We start from the raw sequence: 20,012 nt of genomic DNA, 5'->3' as shown, positions 1-20,012 counted from the left end.
GCGTGAAACTGCACGCTTTGATTTTTGTGGACAACAACTATGCCTCGCTTAAGATACGTCACGCACTCCGTTGCTCTTATTGGTTGTAGGTCTATCCAATTGAGTACCGAGGCATTTTTTTCCTGGTTCGTTCGAAACACGCCCCATAATCCAAGCTCTATGGAGCAGTATCAGACTCATATTCTGACTAGAATTGAGTCGGACTACGTCAGGCTAATTCATTGTAGCCCCCCTGCTTTCACCATACAATATGAGAAGAAAGCAAGTATTTAACAAATTTATAATGAGAAGAGGAGAGTTCTTACGCTTTTTTGGGGAGATTCTTTCACTACATGTCGGGTAGGAGAGTGTTTTTACCTGCACAGACATTCAGAAAGTGGGAATTCACACTATCCTTTAATATCATAGGTGTAGGGGATGCCTTTAGTGTCTGTGATGGACTACATAGGTCTTTAGAGTATGATTGCTTCATCACCATGCCTTAGGGTGCTTAACTCTATCTCTCTTCTCTGAGCTTCATTATAAACTGCAAAATGTCAACACACTGTTGTCATTTATATTCATAGGATGACCTGCTAAGCTGCTCAAAGGAATTTCCTCTGGTTAACTTATATTTGCAGGGCATTAATTGGATCTAGTCTATATCTGTACTGGAATAGCTCTGAGAAATGTCGACCCGTAGACCTTTTCGCTCAAACAATTTGTTCTTTCTGTCCTTTTTACTCAGACTGATTTGGGCAAGAAGACTTTGCTTCTCTCAGCCGGCCTCATCCTGGAACGTTTTTCTGGAAACTTTGAAACTTAACGGCACTCATCTCATTCAGTGTTGCTTCTTCTAAATTAAAAGTTATTGAGGCTGAATCAATAATACGCAGTTTTTTCATGTTTTAAGTTTTTCTGTGTTTTATTTATCGGTTCCCTATTGTCCAAGAAGAGGTTGTTGTTAGAACTAAATGAAACAAAAAGACAGGTAAGTTGATCAAACCACCTAATTTTTTACCACACACCACAAAACACGACAAGTCAACTACTAGATGGGATTGTGGAGGAACTGAATAAGGAAGTCAATATTTAAAAAAAAATGCAAAATGTAGTTGAAGTTTGGCACAAGCCACACAGGAGACAGATATAGAAGCAATTAGGAAATAGATCAGATGCCAAAAGAATGAACTTTATATTCTATATCCAAAGCACTATCTGAGACTTATTCTGCAAGTCTCTTTAAATACACTGCCTCATAGTGAAAGTAAGAATAAAACTAGAATTACTTTTTTTTTTTTTTTACAGTGTCCTGTCTGGCAATGTGGCAATAAGAATTATTGTCTTGATGCCAAAAAGAGCCCAACAGATTTTACTTTCACAAGTGGAGCAGTAGGGCTATAGCCATAGTGTTCCGCATGTTTCATGCATATAAATTGCTTTATTATAATTACTGTATGCAGGGAGTTTTACAGATTATATGGACACTGCAATGTATAAAGAATCAAAGAAGAAAAACAAAAAAAGGAGAAAAGATGAAAGAAAGAGGAGATAGAAAGTAGATAATGATAAAACATTTTCAGTCTGCCTTATCACCTGCAACAAGATGTAAAAAGAACAGCAAAACCAACAGACATGGAATGAGACATACAATAAAGTATCCCTTGAAACTATCCCTGAAACTAGAATGACTTTAATAAAGATCAATGCAGCTGAATACAGGATGATTGTGGAGGAGAGAGATTGGTTCACCTGCCAGCAGTACAGAGACATTGACCGTGCAGTGCGAGCTACAAGGGAAATATTTACTTAAAACATATTGGTACTGGAATGGTGTAGTCAAAGTTGAAGAGCTGCTTCTACAAACTAAACTAAAAAACTTGCAGATTTTACTGATGGCAATACAAACTGCTGTGGAACTGATGAGATCTGTTGCTTCATAATTAGAGGCTCCTGAGCTTAAATCTCCTCTGGGGGGGTTTCTGTCAGGACTGCACGTTCTCCCTGTCTGTCCATTGATTTCTTCAATCAGTTTGACTTTCCCATTCCAAACGAGCTCCACATTTAGTAAACTTGTAAATGCAAATAACCTTTAGCTGTTGATTGTGTAAATCTTTGCCTGCCTCTTTAAAGACCTGTTTGGAATGTTAGATCCATATTTGATCCACTACTCTTCTTAAAGGAGAATTTAGATCAATCAAAGGAGACTTTGATTGATTCCAGCCTCTGGAAACTTTTAGCCTCCTGTCCTCAGTTATAGAAAAGTCAAAAATCCTGAGACGTTAAACATGTCTGTAATTTGCAAATGCATTGAAGCTGCTTTGAGGATCAGATTGCTCAAACCTAACCAACCAGTGCTCACAGATCGATTAGCTGCACAGCTGGAATTAGACCAAGGTTCTAACTGCAGAGTTTTCCTTCAACTTCCCCCTCATCATTTCTTTCTTTTCCTTATCTCATTCTGGCGATCCACTTTTTCCTGAACAAGCTTCTGCACATCTCGATCTCCTTTTCCCTCCTGTGGGATCATCTGTCTCCATCTGTTCCTGCCTGCCCCCCTTTTTTCTTGTCCTGTCACTGCTGTCTGTTGCCATTACCATCCTGCTCTAACTACATCACGGCTCTTGTCAGCCGTCTCCCAGAGACTGACCCGGCAGTTAGATGAGCATTACTGCCCGATTATCAAGGTCAGGCTCAAGGTTCTCTGATCCGGTCCCAGATACACAGCTCAGAGTAAAAAGAGCCTGCAGCTAAAGTGTTGAAGGTTACGGGTTTCAGAGCCGCATTATTGCAATCAAACAGACATGAAACAGCTAACAGTTGCATCAGAGACACATTCACTGCAATTCTGACATCTTGAAGCAGCAAAAGTTTGTATCCTGGAGCTTTCCTGAAGCTACACTTTGACATTTTTGTCCGTTTATTAAATCATGTCACAGCGGGTACACAGCACTGTCCAAAAAACCCTGAGTTTGCTCTTATTTCTTCAATATTGGCTTTCTGAGAGACAGCATTTCTCTCGTTATTTTAAACACAAACTATTGTTTATTTGACTTTTACAGGTTTTCTGTGGAGACAATTTATGTTTTCAATACATTTAAGTTGGATTTATAAATTATTTAGGGTCCCTTTGTCGCTGTTGTCAGAAAATTTCAACCGAGTGACTCAGAGCAACTGCAATGTCAGATTCTTTGAACATCTGCAGTTTAGCTGGTTTTTATTTGATGTAATACCTTTAGAGTAAATAGTTGTGAATGCTGACTGAAAACCATGTGTTTGCTTAAGAAGTTCTAAAGGTTTGATGGATAAAACCCTTAATCAGGTCATATGCAAATTGAACGAACCATCTGTCTGTCCATCCATCATCGTATTAAAGGCCCTGGTTTATTCCTGAAATAATTACCATGATCAAATAAAGTTGATCATGATAGGGTGTAAAGATTGGAAAAAAAAACAGAACTCTAGTGATCACACACTTAAAACGACCTTCAGGAAGCATGAAAAGCTCACGTCCAACACAGCTGGAACAAAAATCAAAATGCAGTATCTGGTCCAAATGGTGTATTTTTAGAGTATTAGAATATATAATTGGGTTGTATTGATTAATCAAAGTTGGTATATGTAAATATTTGAACACAGGCATGATGGATGCTTTTCAAGCCTTTGTTTTTAAAATGTAAAAACAGACAGAAAGAGATTATCATTTAAAATGTTAAAACGATTGTGCATCAGTGGTTCTGCTGGACTGTCTGGATGAATAATGATCAAAGATTTTAACTTACATAACTCCACAAATGAACTGCTGCGGTATCTGATCTGATAAATGCTGCCCTCCTGCGTGATAATGACTCTTTCGGTTATTAGCCTTTATTTGACTCAGCAGCATGGCATCTCCATGATGCTGACGCTGTCAGCAACAGCAGCAGCCAGCTGGAAAACGATGATCCGACGGCCCAGGGGTCTTTATTCTATTCCCAGCAGGAAACATTTACTTTTAACCACCCAGGAAATTGCAGAGCTACAGTGTGACCTGCTCGAATACAGTGAACCAGAACATTTCTATTTTCCATTTACTGATAGCCTCTTGCAGATTTTAGAAGGACAGGTGTTTGTAAGGTAGGATAGAAACTGAAACGAGGTGGTGAACACCCTGCTCATGTCTTAAAAACAAAAGGCTATCTCTTCACATTTTGTTCCGTTTTGCTTGCTGTGGGTCAACCAATCCACACACATGCAGTGGGAGCCAAACTGATCCTCAGCTGGTGGAGAACCAGCTGCTGTCAGAGTCAGAATCTGTATGCAGCCAGAGTTACTCTCTGCCCCTTTCCTGCCAGGCTGTGATTAAAATCACCCTTTTAGCCTCTATATCACATCAAATTACACCTCTTTTGAATTCATTGGCTTAAGTCAAATCAATGAGAAACAAAGAGAGCAGAGCAGCTTTATTAAATAGTAAACCATGAGCTGAAAGCTGTGTTTATTTCTGCTGCATAGAGCTACTTCCATGAAGGGCAACCTAACATTTCTCATAGATTAAAATTGTTTCTGAATAGTTTGGGTGTTTGACAGCTACGGCTTACAGTAACTAACCATAAAGATGCCACAATGCACGGCAAATATTATGTTTGGCATAATGTGTTTTACCTTAGAATCACTGTTTACATTCTTCTTTGAAGAATTGTTTTAATTCAGCAATTTTTCAAGGATTTTAATTATGAACTAACCGTCTAAGGCCCAGCAACAGTAAATTCATCTGATCTTTTGGGAAAGCAGGACTCAGGGTTACTACAAGTAACTCAGGTAGTATAGTAGCAAGACTGCCCCATACCATGACACTACTACTACTTCTGAAATGGTGTGTTAGTTTTACTCTACATGTGACAGAATGGACATCTTCCTCTTAGCGGTCCACTCCTGGGCAATGTTTTATGGTCAATATTTAATATTTATTTGTTTGTTTTTTTGTTTGTTTGTTTTTTTAATCAGTATTGGTTCTGAACATGGACCTCTCCGATGGGGTTTTGAGTCCTCTGTGCAGCTGGCTACATGTTGGGGCAATAGGTGACAGTGCTGCTTCAAACAAATGCATTGCCTTCTCAAACCAATCCTGCCAAAATAAGTGAACATCACTTGGTTTCTCCTGGGCAGACTGTGATCTTCTCCTGCCTGTCAGCGGAGAGGCCCCTCCCACTCACCTTCTAGTAAGTAACCAATCAGCAATCAGTGTGCAAATGAGCCTACAAAGTGCTTGACATGACTTATCTGTCAGACTTTATGTCATTGGAACTTTGAGGAAGCACAAAGCTCCAAGAAATTAATAATGTGGGTCAACCGATCCACACATGCAGTGGGAGCTAAACTGTCTACCCTCAGCTGGTGGAGGACCAGCTGCTGTCAGAGTCAGAATCTGTCTGCAGCCAGAGATACGCTCTAATAATTAATAATTGTGATGCTGTTAATTTCAAACTGTTAGCCTGTCAGTGGAAGTGTTTCTTTTATTTAATTTCCCTTTGGAATTGGTAATGTATTTTTTTAACTGAACTGATATCCCAATCACATAAACACAGAGGGGCATGAGTGACGCATCACTGAGGAAAAATGACCTGTGTGGGAAAGACCCTCCAACTTTCCAGTTTTTATGCTGTTGTTATAAATATTTCTAACAAGATTTTCTCACTTTCCACTCTCAGGAATTAGCAGCTCTTAAAGAGCTTTGTGTGTCTCTGCTTTTATTTCGTCCTTATGTATCTCCTCTGATCAGATATGTAGATCTGATTATAGCAGTAAAAAACAAACCTTTCTACTGTATCTATACCGTTTGTTGATCCTGTTTGAGAAACAGTTTGGGATTTTTTAAATATTGATTTAACTTTCCTATTGTTATAATTATTATGCTCAAATATTTATGGTTCTCCCTTTGGGACTTTGACTTTGCTCCATATCAGCTGATTACCCCAGTCTTTGTTCTGTCTCCCATATATACTCCCCCTGTGCAGTTCTTCAGTGTTGGTTCCTTGTTGTTACTTGGCTCCCCATGTGTGTTTTCTCCTGACCTCTCAGGCCTTTCGGTTTGATTCTTGGATTTTGTTTCTGTTATCTTTATGATTTAATTAAACCTGCAAGAACTCGTCTCTGCCTGCCTCCCGCATCTCTGCATTTGGGTCCTCAACCAACCTCCACCCATGCTGACACAAATTCATTTACAATACATGATGCCAGTTCAATAAGAAAATACTTGTGTTGGTTGTTCAATCTTGGATAAAGAAAATCTTAATTTTCCATCTTGTATTCATATTTTATTCAGGGGGTTAGCATGCCTCAGTGACCGTAAGAACTAGCAGGTGGTTTGCTTCATTTGGGAGACAGAAGCTGGGCAGGTTTTAGGGTAGATGCCTGGGGTCTGTTTCACAAAGCTGGTTTACTGAAACTCTGTTACTCTGTTTTCTAAACCTGAATATAGGAAACTGAGATTTACATTTCACAAAGAGAATTTCCTCCACCTCCCCAGATCTAACCTGGTCGGTAGCAGGTTTTCTTCTGTAAACTCTAAGTGTCCTCTGTTTCTGCTTTCCTTACAGCCAATCATGTTGTTTTTTTCCAGAGATTTCTGTCATAGTTTGGTGCATTAAAAATAATTTACAGTAATAATTTAGTAGGTCCTTAGACAAACTTTTTTTTTTTTTTTTTAACAAACATTGCATTTCGGTTTGACGAATAAACATTCTGGAAGTCTCTATACTCCTTTAATTACTGGTCAGCATTTGTATTATTTTGACTATGAAGAACTGTATTTCAAAAACCATGAATACATCTTCAGTCAAGCTGATAAATGTCAAAACGGACACTTATCAGGTATAAACATTGCTAGATAGATAAAACTTAATACTTACTATTATTATTTTTTTTACTTTTCCGAAATTTAGTTTCTTCTGCAAAAATGTAATTTAGAAAATATATTATTACCGTTCAGTCTGGAAGTGTGGTAAGAATCTTATTTTAGTGATCTACAAATGGAACAACAGAGAGGAGAGTGCTTTTAATAAAGGTAAAAACACTTCATATAAACCTACGCATTAACTCGAGTGTCTATTCTCCAGCGCCATCTTCCTCTCCTTTGCAGCTGTAGCTCTCTTTCTCTGTCTTTTAAACACATTCTAATTTTTTCTTTAAATTTCTTTATTAGAATCTCTACTTCCAGTGGTATAGAAAAGGCACTTCTGGTTGCATGTTGTCATGGTGACTCATCGAATTGGGGCTCCACTGATAATAGCTTTTCATACTTGTTTCACACGTGTTAAACTCTGAGTAATTCTACCTGGAGGTGATTGAACTAATTCATAGCAGCCATTGTGAAACCTGAAACTCAGAGCTCCTGACTTTAGGCTAGAACAATTTGGAATTAAGCATTTGAAATAATGGTTGTTAAACCTGCTTCATGAAACGGACATCTGGCAAAGTGCAATCCATTTTTTTTTTGGAGTTGGAAACGGTGACTTCATTTAATTTGTCAACTCAATGATCAATAGTTAAAAATAAATCAGAAATAAAAAGAACAAAAAATAAAAAACATATATATCTGCCCCATTCACATTAAAAGAAAATTTAGCTTTTTAGATCAAAAAATTAGTACAGACTAATTCAAATACACAAAAAATACCCTAAACACATAAACAACAATAAAACAGGATATTTTATGGCCAATATTGCTTTATCATAAGTATTTTCACAACTATTTTCCACAAAGTGACACTATTATCTGCACAATTCTGAATCAAATTTTCTTTTTAAATTTCAGCTTTTAGCTGTCACTCCAATCCCTTGGAAAAAACAAACCTCAACAATAACAAACAATATGCTGAAGCACAATATGTATGGATAAAGATGCCCTGTCATGTATTACTATGCATAGCCCTGCTCCTATGTGACCTCCTGGATGACCTGCTGATGCCCCCTTGGATATCCTGAGATGGTTCTAGATTACTAGCTGTGGACAACATCTAATGAATGTATTTGTCCTCCTTTCAGATTTAGTGCTGTTAATAACTTTATTTCTCCGTCAGTCTATATACATTGTTTTATCCCATTTCATGTTGTCACATGGGTACTATTCATTTGTTAGTCTATTAAATCAGGCCAGAATGGTTTGAAAACTCTTTCCCCCATCATAAATGAAATCCTTTTTTTTTTTTAACACAGAGAGCCTCTAAAAGCCTTGACAAATTTGAATTTTAGTTACTTCAAACAAACCACTGAAAGCAAACAGCAGCCAGGGGAGCTTGTTTCTTTTGAATCTCTAACTGTTCTGCCACAAGCTGGATTCTACATTAATGTTTATCACTATGCCTCATCTACAAAAAAACAAAACAAAATGGCAACAAAGCTTGCTGGCATTATTAATGTATCTTTGCTCTGATAGAATGTAACTATTTATTGTAATATTGGCTTTATGATAGCTGGAATATTGAAGCCAAAGATAAGTAACAAAGCAAAAGAAGAAAGAAACATCAAGTAAATCTCATAAATAATGAAAAGTAGCTTAAGAATCGACTTTGACTTGATGGTAAGTGAAAAAAACAAACCCACACACCATGTTACCAGCATTCAGAGATGTTTTTCTATAAATCAGAACCACCCAAGCCCACATTTAGAGAGGTGTGATCAATCACAGTTGATGTATTTGGGCTTGAGGATAACTATTCAACAGCAAAATAAACCCATACATATTTTTTATTTCCCTTTAAAGGGGTAAAGTTGTGTAAAAATGATATCCATTATTATGGATATATAGTAAGACATTGAATAAGCGAGAAAATATTCTGAAAAATCAAGCATTTTCATTAATCTGCCAGATTCAGCACGCGTTTGGAGCAGCAGCAGGCAGCCATCACATATGGCTCATTTGTTGCTTGAAAGGAAAAACCATAATGGGATCCATTTCTCACAAACAGTCCTCTAAGTCTGCTCTGTGATGGCTGTCAAGAGGATGAGTGGCCTTATAAAGCCAAGTGCCAAAAGGGCCTGTGGTGACTTCAGATGAACTGCATCGATCCAAGCTGTCTGAGCGCACAACAAGAATCGATGAAGCCACAGCGCCATTTCTGTCCAATGCAGCCTGTGTGGGTCTATGTTTAGACTGTGCCAGTAGCTCGTATCATGACTCATGCTGTCAATAGTGGGGAGAGTTACCCCTTGGTTGGTTACTGCTGCAATAATTATGACTACACTTTCAAACATGCCAACAGAAGCATGCACTGGATTGTCAAACCTAAGGTGTTAGTGGTGACATAAGTGTTGTTTCTGCATTCTGTTTGTTTACATGTTGTTTAAAGATGACTGTATAGAGACTCATTTACCAGAAAAGCTTTATGTGATAAACAAATATGCACCACAAAGCAGACTGTTTTTATTGTATTTTGGTGCAAAAATCAGCTCTAATTAAACATGTAAACCATTCATCTCACAAAGGTCTGTTCCATAAATAGACAGTGTTAATGCAATAAAGGGTTGAAGGCCCTCAGCAAAAAAATCCCGCTTCACATTCTACTGCTAATCTAATGTTCTTGGGTTGGGAATTTTGTAGTAAGTTGTTTAGTTTAGGATAAGTTCAGAGGTGTCAAGTAAAAAAGTGCAAATACTTTGTTACCTTACTTAAGTAGAATTTTTGGCTAGCTATATACTTTACTGGAGTAATTATATTTTAGACAACTTTTACTTATACTCCTTATATTTTTTTGCAATTATCTCTACTTTTTATTCCTTACATTTTAAAAATATACTCTAGTTTTGTTTCATTTAAGCTCATTTTTGTTATGGCCTGTTAGTATCTAAAAAAAAAAAAAAGATTAAATCCATCAAAATACTCAGTTTTATCCTGAAAATGTATTTCTTTTTGGCTTAATTGGTACTGCACCAAAATAAGTAATTGTTCAAGATGATGCAAATATAAATTTGACAATGTTACTATTAATTATAAAACTTAGAAAATGAACTATAAAGAAGTTATAAACCAGAATTGTAGAAAAATGTTGTTAATACAGTGTAACCATTGTATGGTTTAAAGCCTCTGTCCTTAACATTTTTTGATCCATTACTTTTACTTTTATAGTTTAAGTAGTTTAAAAAAATTTAATTTTACAATTTTACTTAAGTAAAAACCTTAAGTTTTTACTTAAGGTTACTCTAACTTCTACAAAAGTGATTTTAGACGGTAGGATTTATACTTCTACTTGAGTAATAAACATTACTATACAATACGTTTGACAGCTGTGGTTCAGGGTTAGGTAGTGAGTAAAGGATAGGTTAGGCCATAAAAAATAATGCAACATAAATGGAAGTCAATGGAAAGTCCCTGTAAGGATAGCAGGACATGACAAAAACGTTTTTTCATATTATTACTCAGTGATTTTTGTGTGGTATAGCTTAAAGATTGTCCCCAAATTAATACAATTTAGGTAACTATGTGTTCTTACTCTGCTTATTGTGATCTGGAAAAAAGTTTTCTAAACTAAGTGACAACATATGTCTGAAATATTTTTCACTTTTAGGCAAAATGTAAGTGAGTATTCCTGTTCTACAGCACAATAATACATTTAAAAGTGCTTTTAAAGTCTATTGCTGTTGCTGCAAAGGTTACTGACCCGTGTGCAGTTGTTGGCCTTGGGCTCCAGCTCAGAAACCTTGGTGATCTGCTTCAGGAAGTCAGATTCCTGCATCCCGGGCTGAGACCCCCGCCTCTTGAACAGCGCCCGCGGGTTGGAAAGGATCACCTGGAGATTCACCGCAAAGCCTGAGATAAAAAAAGGGAAGGTCAGCCATTAGGGACTAAACGCATATCCGAGGTGTGCTATAATCACAGCAGAATATAATGATGCATTAATGTTGCTAAAGGCCATGATGGGCCGGACATGAAATCCATTTACGGCATGGTGGCTGCTATCATCCTGGGATAATTATGGGGAGTTAAAATGGGGACTATGCTAGTGTTGCAGCAGAAACAGTGGGGAGGGCCTGCCATCAGTATTACTGTATATTTGAAAGTGGAGAAATACTTAGGATATAAGATTAGAGCCACAAATAAAGGCAATAAACTGAAGAGAAAAGCTTAAATCAGGTCACCTCTGCTGCCTTTTGTAACCTTGGAACTATCAGCATGTGCTTGCATCCCCCTAATCCTTCACACATTAGATGTGTAAGCTGACTCTGAGGCATGGAATCATAATTTCATGTTTTGCATTTTTTTTCTTTCACATACTTTTTGCCCATGCCCAGTTTACGATCATCTGAATGCATCTATTGGACACCTTTACTAATGCGACAGTATATGTCACAACTTCAAATATATATTTTTTATCTGTTTATCTTTTTATCTACAACCAGAGATGGCAAAAGTACTCACTTTCCGTACTTGAGTAAAAGTACAGATACTTGTGTTAAAAAATACTCTGGTAAAAGTGGAAGTACTGATTAAACTTCTTTAATCAAGTAAAAGTAACAAAGTACAAGCTTGTAAATTTACTTAAAGTATAAAAGTAAAAGTAGAAACCACTTTTTTCATGCCGTTGCCTACATTTTAAATGGATGTCTGCCAATAGGACTAGATCTCCGTTGTGTTCATTTTCAATCATCTCGTCGTCCATACTACTATGCTAACGCCACCGCCACCAAGCTGCAATGATTTGCCGCCAATGAATACCGCAGAATCTGTCGATTCATCTTGTAGTGGTGCGTCAAATGCAACGTAGATTCCCATCCAGTTAGATTGAATTTGGTATTGATGACGTGAAAAATAATAACGGTAACTCCATTGAAATGATTCAAAACTAAAGTAACGAGACAATTTTTTAAAATGTAAGGAGTAGAAAGTACAGATATTTGTGTAAAAATGTAAGTAGAAGTAAAAAGTCGCCATAAAAATAAGTAGTAAAGTAAAGTAAAAATATCAGAAAAATCTACTTGAGTACAGTAACGAAGTATTTGTACTTCGTTACTTCCCATCTCTGTCTACAACCCACATTTAGCTCTGTGGTGCTTTGCTTCTTAGGACTCTGTTGCCGTACTATTTATGTACAGTAATGGTTAAGATCAAGTATCACCAGATTTAGCTCTATTATAATGACATCTAATTCTGCTTACTCTACTGACTTAAACATATCCAGCCCCATGCTAAAGCTATTACTCAATTCCATTAATTAGAAAGATTTCCTCTGTGAGGAAAGGTTTACATCACACTACTGATCAAATGAAAATATGTTTATAAAAAGTTATAGTGGAAAAAGCTGCAATCTAATGTCAGAATACATTATAGGATAAATTGTCATGATTAGATCACAGCATTCAAAACATTTTAATATGCCTATACTTTCTAATCCCCACTACCTTGCTAATGCCCATAATTTGAGGAATGTTCTGTTTAGAATGTTTGTAATGTGACGCTGCACTGATCAGGTTTTCATCGCTTATACTGATTTTTAAACATACAAGGCGGCTCACAAAAAAAATTTATAAATAGCAAGCTTGTGTGAAATTACAGGATGTTAAGATCCCAGGGATAAAAAAGAAGACCAAAGAGAAGGTTTACTTATGAAATAAAAGAGGTTAGCAGTGAATAGAAAAGGAAGGTGAGATGAAGACAGATTAACCCAAAATAGACCAAAATAAAGACAAAGAAGAAAACAAACAATTTAGGTTTCAGGTGATTGGAAAGAATAAGCTTTGGTTTATATTTATATTTTTCAGATAAAGGATCTGCACATTTCCTCATAAGACATGTCAGATGTAAATAGAAGCACTATTTGTATACTGTAAAACCCCAAAGACCCAGAAATGCAGTCAGTTACTTGGTGAATTTGACAGAAAACGCCTTTCTGACAAACAGCTGATCGAAATACTAATGCTTCAAATTTACAGTTCTGATAAATGTTAACTGAACTGAGTATTTACATGTTGCCATGAGATGGTATCAAAACCACAAGCTACAGTATAGACCTCTGCCTTTAAAAGAACAACAGAATTACCACATTTGAACAACAGTATGATGATCCTGGCTCTGGGCCCAGCCTTGGAGAAAGGCCTGGAGGAGGTGGGGTTCACGGGAACGGGTTCGCTTTGCTGAGGAGCCGCTACTGTTTAAGCTTTGATGAAGAACAGAGTTTTTGTGCTGGTTCCCAGTAAAACTGGCTTTTGTGTTTTCAGTTTTATGTGCATTTCAACCTGGAGAGACTCATACAGCAAAAAGCTTGAAATATATAAGTTTTATTGACACAAATTAAATAAGGTATTTGGCACTTGGACCCTGGCAAAAGACTATGATGCTGTGAATTAACATTCACCTAGATGGCTAGATGAGTAACCTGGACAATGGCTTAGACTACTCCCCCCCTGGAAAACTGAGGCACTAAACCCTAAAAAGAGGAGATAGGGTGTAGGTGGTTGAGGTTTGCTGGCATGCTGGAGGGAGGCTAAATGAAGGAGATCTTGAAAGCTGATTGGTTGATTGGTGAAACGTTGAGCGAGGGACATTGCAGTTGATCCAGGTCAAGCTAACAAGAGTCTTCCAAACCAACTTCAGCTTCATTTGATAAACAGAAAAATATATATTTTTCTTCCAGTGCTTTGATTTCTCCCCAACAGTCTAAGCAAGGGGAACATTAACCATTTTTAAAGTCACTTGTCTTTTGAATATTACATAACTGCTACTCAAGGATAACATTGTTCACTATAAGATACAGTTGGCATTTATTCTATCTTGTGTCGAGTCCTAGCACATCAGTGCTATGCTATAATTGTATTTCTATCCCTACATAAACTCATCAATTCATAGAAAAACAACCCCAATGTTAAAGCTATTGGTTTTTTTTTGTTTTTTGATGAAATCTCTGGAGCCAGTTATGATACAGCATAAGCTCATTTTGTGAATTTCTCCAGATTATTAGTGGGTGGTCTGCTGCTGCAACTTGTGCATCATTGAGGAAATTCACCCCCTCTGTGAAACATCCATCCAGTGGCAGCTGTCCTGACGTTGCAACGCTCAGCTGCCAAAGAAAGCAACAAATTTAAGAGCGGTGTTACTCTCAAAGTTCTACCTAAAAAGAGATACAATGCTATTTATATTCAAACCTAATTGTTGATAACTGACTTCTACAGTTTCTGTGTACATATCTTTAAGTAGAAACGTATGTAACACCCAGTGACCTATTAGGTCACACTGATGTACAGGTTATCACTGCTCTGGGTGTTATACAGCAGGTTTGTTGCAGAGATATATGATGCAGCAGAGGTGGAGCAAAATGATAGATGATGAGAGCAATTACAAGATACACATTTCCTGCAGCTGTTTATTCCTTTTTAGTTTAAATTACACTAAAACGCTCTAGATTTTTGATAAAATAACAAACAAAATTAACATCATCATAATAATTGTATTTCCTGGAACATCCTAATATGCTTCACAAGTGGATTACTGTGTAACCTGAAGCTTAGGGCCTCAGTTTTACAGAATCCAGAAGAATTTGTGGAAGAAAATACAAACCAATGTGGCTAGTGTATGGTGAAATAATTGTTGCCAAATACTTACATACAAGCTTGCTATATAAAGACTAGTTCAAAATAAATAAAACTTGAAATAACATGACTGATTGAACGTAATGTTTGATTACAAAAAAGGAACAGAAATGCAATTATATTAGCTGAAAGGTCATCATTTAGGAAGTGTAAACCAGCGCCCCCGTCATTACTAAGCATCCATTCAAAATAAAGTGAAAATTAAGCAATTTCTCTTTTCCAAAAAAACAAAGATTAACACAAAAAGTGTATAAAAAATATGAATTTACCTACAATTTAGCTATTGATGACTGACACTGAGATAAAAGCCTCTAAAGGTTAAGGATTTTGCTTTTTTCTTCTTTTATCAAAAACAAGATCTTATGGATGTCTTTAATAAGCCTTGGCTTTAACTAACTTTGATACAGTAGGAATCAGTAAACAACAACACAATTTTATTTGAATTGATCTGAGACTAAACTGAAACAAAGATTGTTAAAGAAGTCAAAGGCATCTAAACAATTTCCTGTGGTATTCACACAACCAAGGACTGACAGAAGAAGACAGAGATGGAGACCTCCCCAGTGCCTTACCGGAGCTATTTTTAATCAAAACTGACCCAGTTCAAGCAAAGACTGACCTTGCTGACAAGAGATTGACAACAGGTCTTATCACTCTAAACAACACTTTGTTTGCTTTCCTTCTCTGTGTAATAATATCTATCTGATATACTGTATGATACCTTACACTCAAGTCTAAGACATATAAATAATACCTGAAATGTTGTTTAGCAGTTTTACACTTATAATCAGGCTGAAAACATATCCTGATATGATGGTGCTTAAAAGGCACCTATAATCTCAACTAAATAAGCTTCCTGTGAAGTGATTTTCAAAAACACATCCTCTAGAGCAAAATACTATAACTTTTTATAAACATATTTTCATTCTCTGCTGTTTCCCAGCCATTACCCCACCTGACAGTGTCTAGCCCATGGTCAAAATCGTATAAATCAGAAAAAAAATCATAAAGGAGTAAATCTTGATAACCTAATTAAAATTAAAGTGACTCCAGTTTAGAAAAAAGGGAAAAATGTAAGATTTCTTTCTTAAAAGGGTGTGTTAGTCAATGATTTGATCTGCGATAATCAAATAGATTTATGTTGTCTTAGAGAAACCTGGCTGCATCAAGAGGTTTATGTTGGCATAAATAAGGCAATGGCCTCTAGCTACTTAAATTTTTGCATGCCCAAACATTTTGGGCAAAAAACGAGTAGCAAAAATATTTCAGTCTGATTTACTGATCAGTCCTTGGCCAGTTAATAGTTAGATTTCATTTGAACATTTAAACCTTAGTTTCCGCCATCCAAATTGTAAAGCATAAAACCTCTTCTGTTTGTAATTTTGTATAATCAAATAGGTCCTTAATCTAAATTTCTAAATTAGTTTTTAGACTATAATTCGATTTAGTGTTACATACTGACAAGGTCATTATAGTGAAGGATTTTAACACCCATGCTGAGAATGAAGGTGATAGGTTTGACTTGATTGGCTTTGTTCAAAATTCTCAGCTTCATACTTTAGACCTTGTGCTGACAGATGGCATTGACTGTGAATGCATTTATCTAAGAACCCTATCCTTCCTGACCATTTTTTAGTAACCTTCAACTCTTCAACTTTAAAAGCGTTCTCCTCCCTAAAAAGAAGCTTTTACTTTAGCAGATTATAGTCAGACAATGTAGTAATACATTATAAAGACTCTGTTCCATTTGTATCTCCGCTGTATCACTTCACAATGCTGCAAAGGCCAACCATTCAATTTCCCTTCACAAATTGATGATGTTTGTGATGGGATTACTTCATCTCTGCCCACTGCTTTAAACAGTCAGCCAGTTCTCCATAGATGGAAAATGTTTTATCAATCTGTCTGTATGATCTAATTAAATTGTCTGTGTAAAGTGCCTTGAGATGAAATGTGTCCTGAATTGATGCTATATGAGAAAACTGAATTTAATTCATTTTTTACCCCAGTCTATTATGCCATTTTACATAAAATGAAAAAATTAAAACACAGAAAGGGTGTATAATTTATTTTTTCTCAAACTGTAGCTTTAAGATGTAACATCAAAAGGTTTAACACTGTGCATAATAAAACACAGACATATATACATAAGGATAGATAATATTGTTTACCTATAAGTTGACTTTCTGTTAAGTCCTGCAAACAGTCAATTCTTTTGTGATAACATTCCTCAAACTGTTGCTAAGGTGCTCTATGCTCTTGCCATCTCACCATCCCAGCATCAGGATATAAACACCAGGGTTACTCCGGGTTAAACATTTTCATGTCCCCATCCCTGAAGCACTCCCAAGGCACAAGTACCACTTCAACAAAGGTACAAGCCTCTCTGTGTTGCAGTGCCTCCTCCTGCTTGCAGACTGTGCTTTGTTTTTACTCCACCTCCATATTCACACTTTCATTTTCAACAGTAAATCAAGCATTTTTTTTCAACTGCATGTTTTCTGCATATTCATGTCCTGGAACAATCTGTCTTCTCCCTTTGTCTCAATTCAAGTGATGGCAGGTGTGTATTAGAGTCTTGTCTACAGTGTGTGCGTGCACAATTAGAGAAACACACAGAATAAGGTGAACAGCACTCCACACCGTAATTGCGCAGGCTCCATTGTGTCTGGATAAATGAGACAGAGCAGTAGATGGGAGGCTTTAGTGATCTGCTAACAATGCAGCGTTGTATAACACAATACTATTAAGACATGGACTGGCACTCGCTGAGCGCTCTGCATACATCCCATTGTAAATCCAATGAATAATAATTTAGGAGTGAATAAAGTTTGGGCTGTTTGCTCTGCACAGTCATTGTCGTCTTTGCAGAATTTGAAAGGACAAAAAAAAATAAGGGAAAGAAAAACATCTTAATACATCTGCAGCAGTAAATCTTTGCATAGCAAATTGGCTATGTAATTACACAAAGCAGTGTAAAATAAAGGGCCATAATTACAGTGTGTGCGAGCGTCAGTGTGTGTATTTGTGTTTGAGATTGGGGATGAATTAAAAGAGGATGGAGGGATAAGATCTCAGGCTTTGTAGAGGAGAGAAACACAGAGGCTTGCTCCTGATGCTGAGGATTCATGTGAGCTAATCCCAAGGGCAAACGTGTGTGTGTGTCCCTGCGAACATGTGTGTTTAGAATCACACAAACCACAGCAATGCCACTTGAATCCACCTCTGTAGCTCTGTCCTATCCCTTCTTTTCACCTCTAGTTTTCCAACAGCACCCATTTTCAGTAAACAGCGTAAACCCAGAGTAAGTGTGGGTGAAAAGAAATAATGAGAGGAGACAGACGCGCCATTCTTATTTGGTCGGTGTGTTGAATTACCTTCCCTCAGATCAGAGGGGCTACGGAAGCTGATTGAATTTCCACAAAGGCCGTGCAAACAGATTGATTGGTGCATATGCTTTATATTTTCATTTGACCATCAGTACAATAATAGTTTCATAAAACCTATTTGTATAACATCTGCACCCGCTCTAAATTTAGATGTAAATTAGAGTTTGATTAAATTGTTCCACTATGAAAGCTGGTTACACTTTACATACTTTGAGAAAGAAGGATTAAAAGATTCCTAATAAAGAAAAATGAGTGGAATTTAATGTGACTATGTCAAGGTTATAAGAGTTTTGGATTTTTTATTCTAGTTTAGTTTAGTTATTATTATAGAATTCATTTTAGGCTGCTGTTATTTCTTTTTAAATGTCTGAACAACCTCACTGCACCATATCTATTGAAGCTGCTTCCGCCTTATTGTCCACCTTGATCACTGAGGTCTGCTGATCGGCTGCTTCTGACCTCCCCTAAAACCAGGCTGAAGCTCAGAGGAGACAGAATGTTTGCTGTAGCAGCTTCTCTATTGTGGAATAGGTTACCATTCAGTAACCGACAGGCCTCCTCTTTTGCTGTTTTTAAATCTCTTTTGAAAATACATTTTTATTCCTTGGCTTTTGAGACTCGTCTAGTTTAATATGGCGCTACTCGTGTTGTGAAACTGGTTTTTATGTACATTTTAATCTTATTTATTCTTAACTTGTTTGGTGTACAGCACTTTGGTTAACCCTGCGGTTTTTAAATTTGCTATAGAAATAGAATAGACTGATTATTTGATTGATAGTTGGCTGCACCTATTTTATATTATTTCCATCACTCAACATAATCATTTTATTTTTTCATACTCTGGTTAGTTTTTAGAGCCAGGATTTTAAAAAGGTTAGAGCAGGGATTGAGGTACTGTAGTTTGCTGGACTGTGTGGTAACAAAATGCACTGAAAGAAAAAAAAAAATCACCTTGAAGAACCTTTGAGTTTTGTACTAGCGCTAAAATCCACTACGGATCCAGATGAACAACATTTTAACTGACAAAACAGACCAATCTGACTTTAATCCTGAGTTCCAAGAGCTCCAATCAGGATCCACAGATTAAATGTACTTCAGAATATTCCAACCTTCCCTCCACAGTGAAAAATGCTCAAATGCTTGGAAGATGCCTATGTAAATTCTCAGTAATCAATCAAACCACAAAAAAATGCTCAGAAGTAAAAAAAAAAGTTTTAACGATTGGTCAGTCCTCAGATCAGTGAATATTTCAGTAATGATGTTTTACTTAATGTCACTTGTTATATGTTTAACAGAAATAGATGAGAAAAGCAGGAAACAAAAAAATGAGCAAACTGCAGATCTAGCGACAATATTATGACACAGAAGATTGCTCTTCAGATTTTTTTTTTATTAAACACAAACTTTTACAATATGAACTGTACATCTAACCAAAATATTACTTAAGCTTTATTTTTTTTGCAATTACTTTTTGAAGAAGTAACTCATAACAATTACTAATTTTCTAAGTTAACATGTCAACTCATGTTAAACACCTGGTAGAGTGAATGTGAGGTTGGGCCTTAAAGCTGGAGGAAAAGTCTGCAAAAAGAAGCCTCACGGAAGAGCTGGGAATCTCCAAATGTTTGTGGATGTTGTCGGTGACTTTGATTAGCTAACTAAAATGGCTCTTTTTAGGAATTTGGATTGACAGTGAGGCGTTTCCAGTATTTGGGGATGATCCTAGAACCAGATGCTGCACTACACTCCCTAACTCATCAGTAGAATGTCTGAGGACGGGGCCAATCAGGTTATCAGCAGGTAACCAGGTGTACTGTTAAAATAGACTCCTTGAGGCCCCTCACTATATCCTTAGAGAGGAAGATGATGGAGGGGTGACTAGAATGGAGGTTTAACCTGATGTTTGACAGTTGTGCAGTCAGGGATCTAAAGGCTGTTGAATCACAGCCTCCCTCTATAGAACCCGCATCTACTTAGAATAGCAGCAACCCAGCCAATTCTACTAGAAATATTAGAAATGCTGATTAGGACCAACTTTATTCTCAAGCACATTGGTTACATCATGGTTTAAGTCTATTTTTTTAG

At 36.8% G+C, this 20,012-nt stretch overlaps 1 protein-coding gene across 1 annotated transcript in view; it reads right to left on the bottom strand.

The window, feature by feature from the left end:
- b3gat2 (beta-1,3-glucuronyltransferase 2) overlaps window positions 1-20,012 on the bottom strand; it is a 57,822-nt gene that overhangs the window by 4,212 nt on the left and 33,598 nt on the right. The window contains exon 3 of the mRNA XM_015369954.1: window positions 10,617-10,765. Coding sequence (XP_015225440.1) covers window positions 10,617-10,765 — 149 coding nt within the window. The remainder of the gene's footprint in view (window positions 1-10,616; window positions 10,766-20,012) is intronic.

The sequence above is a fragment of the Cyprinodon variegatus genome, unplaced genomic scaffold (assembly GCF_000732505.1).
Source record: "Cyprinodon variegatus isolate N-32 unplaced genomic scaffold, C_variegatus-1.0 Scaffold40, whole genome shotgun sequence".
Taxonomy (NCBI): domain Eukaryota; kingdom Metazoa; phylum Chordata; class Actinopteri; order Cyprinodontiformes; family Cyprinodontidae; genus Cyprinodon; species Cyprinodon variegatus.
The sequence above is the reverse complement of the archived record's forward strand: the minus strand, read 5'-3'. Positions and strand labels throughout refer to the sequence as shown.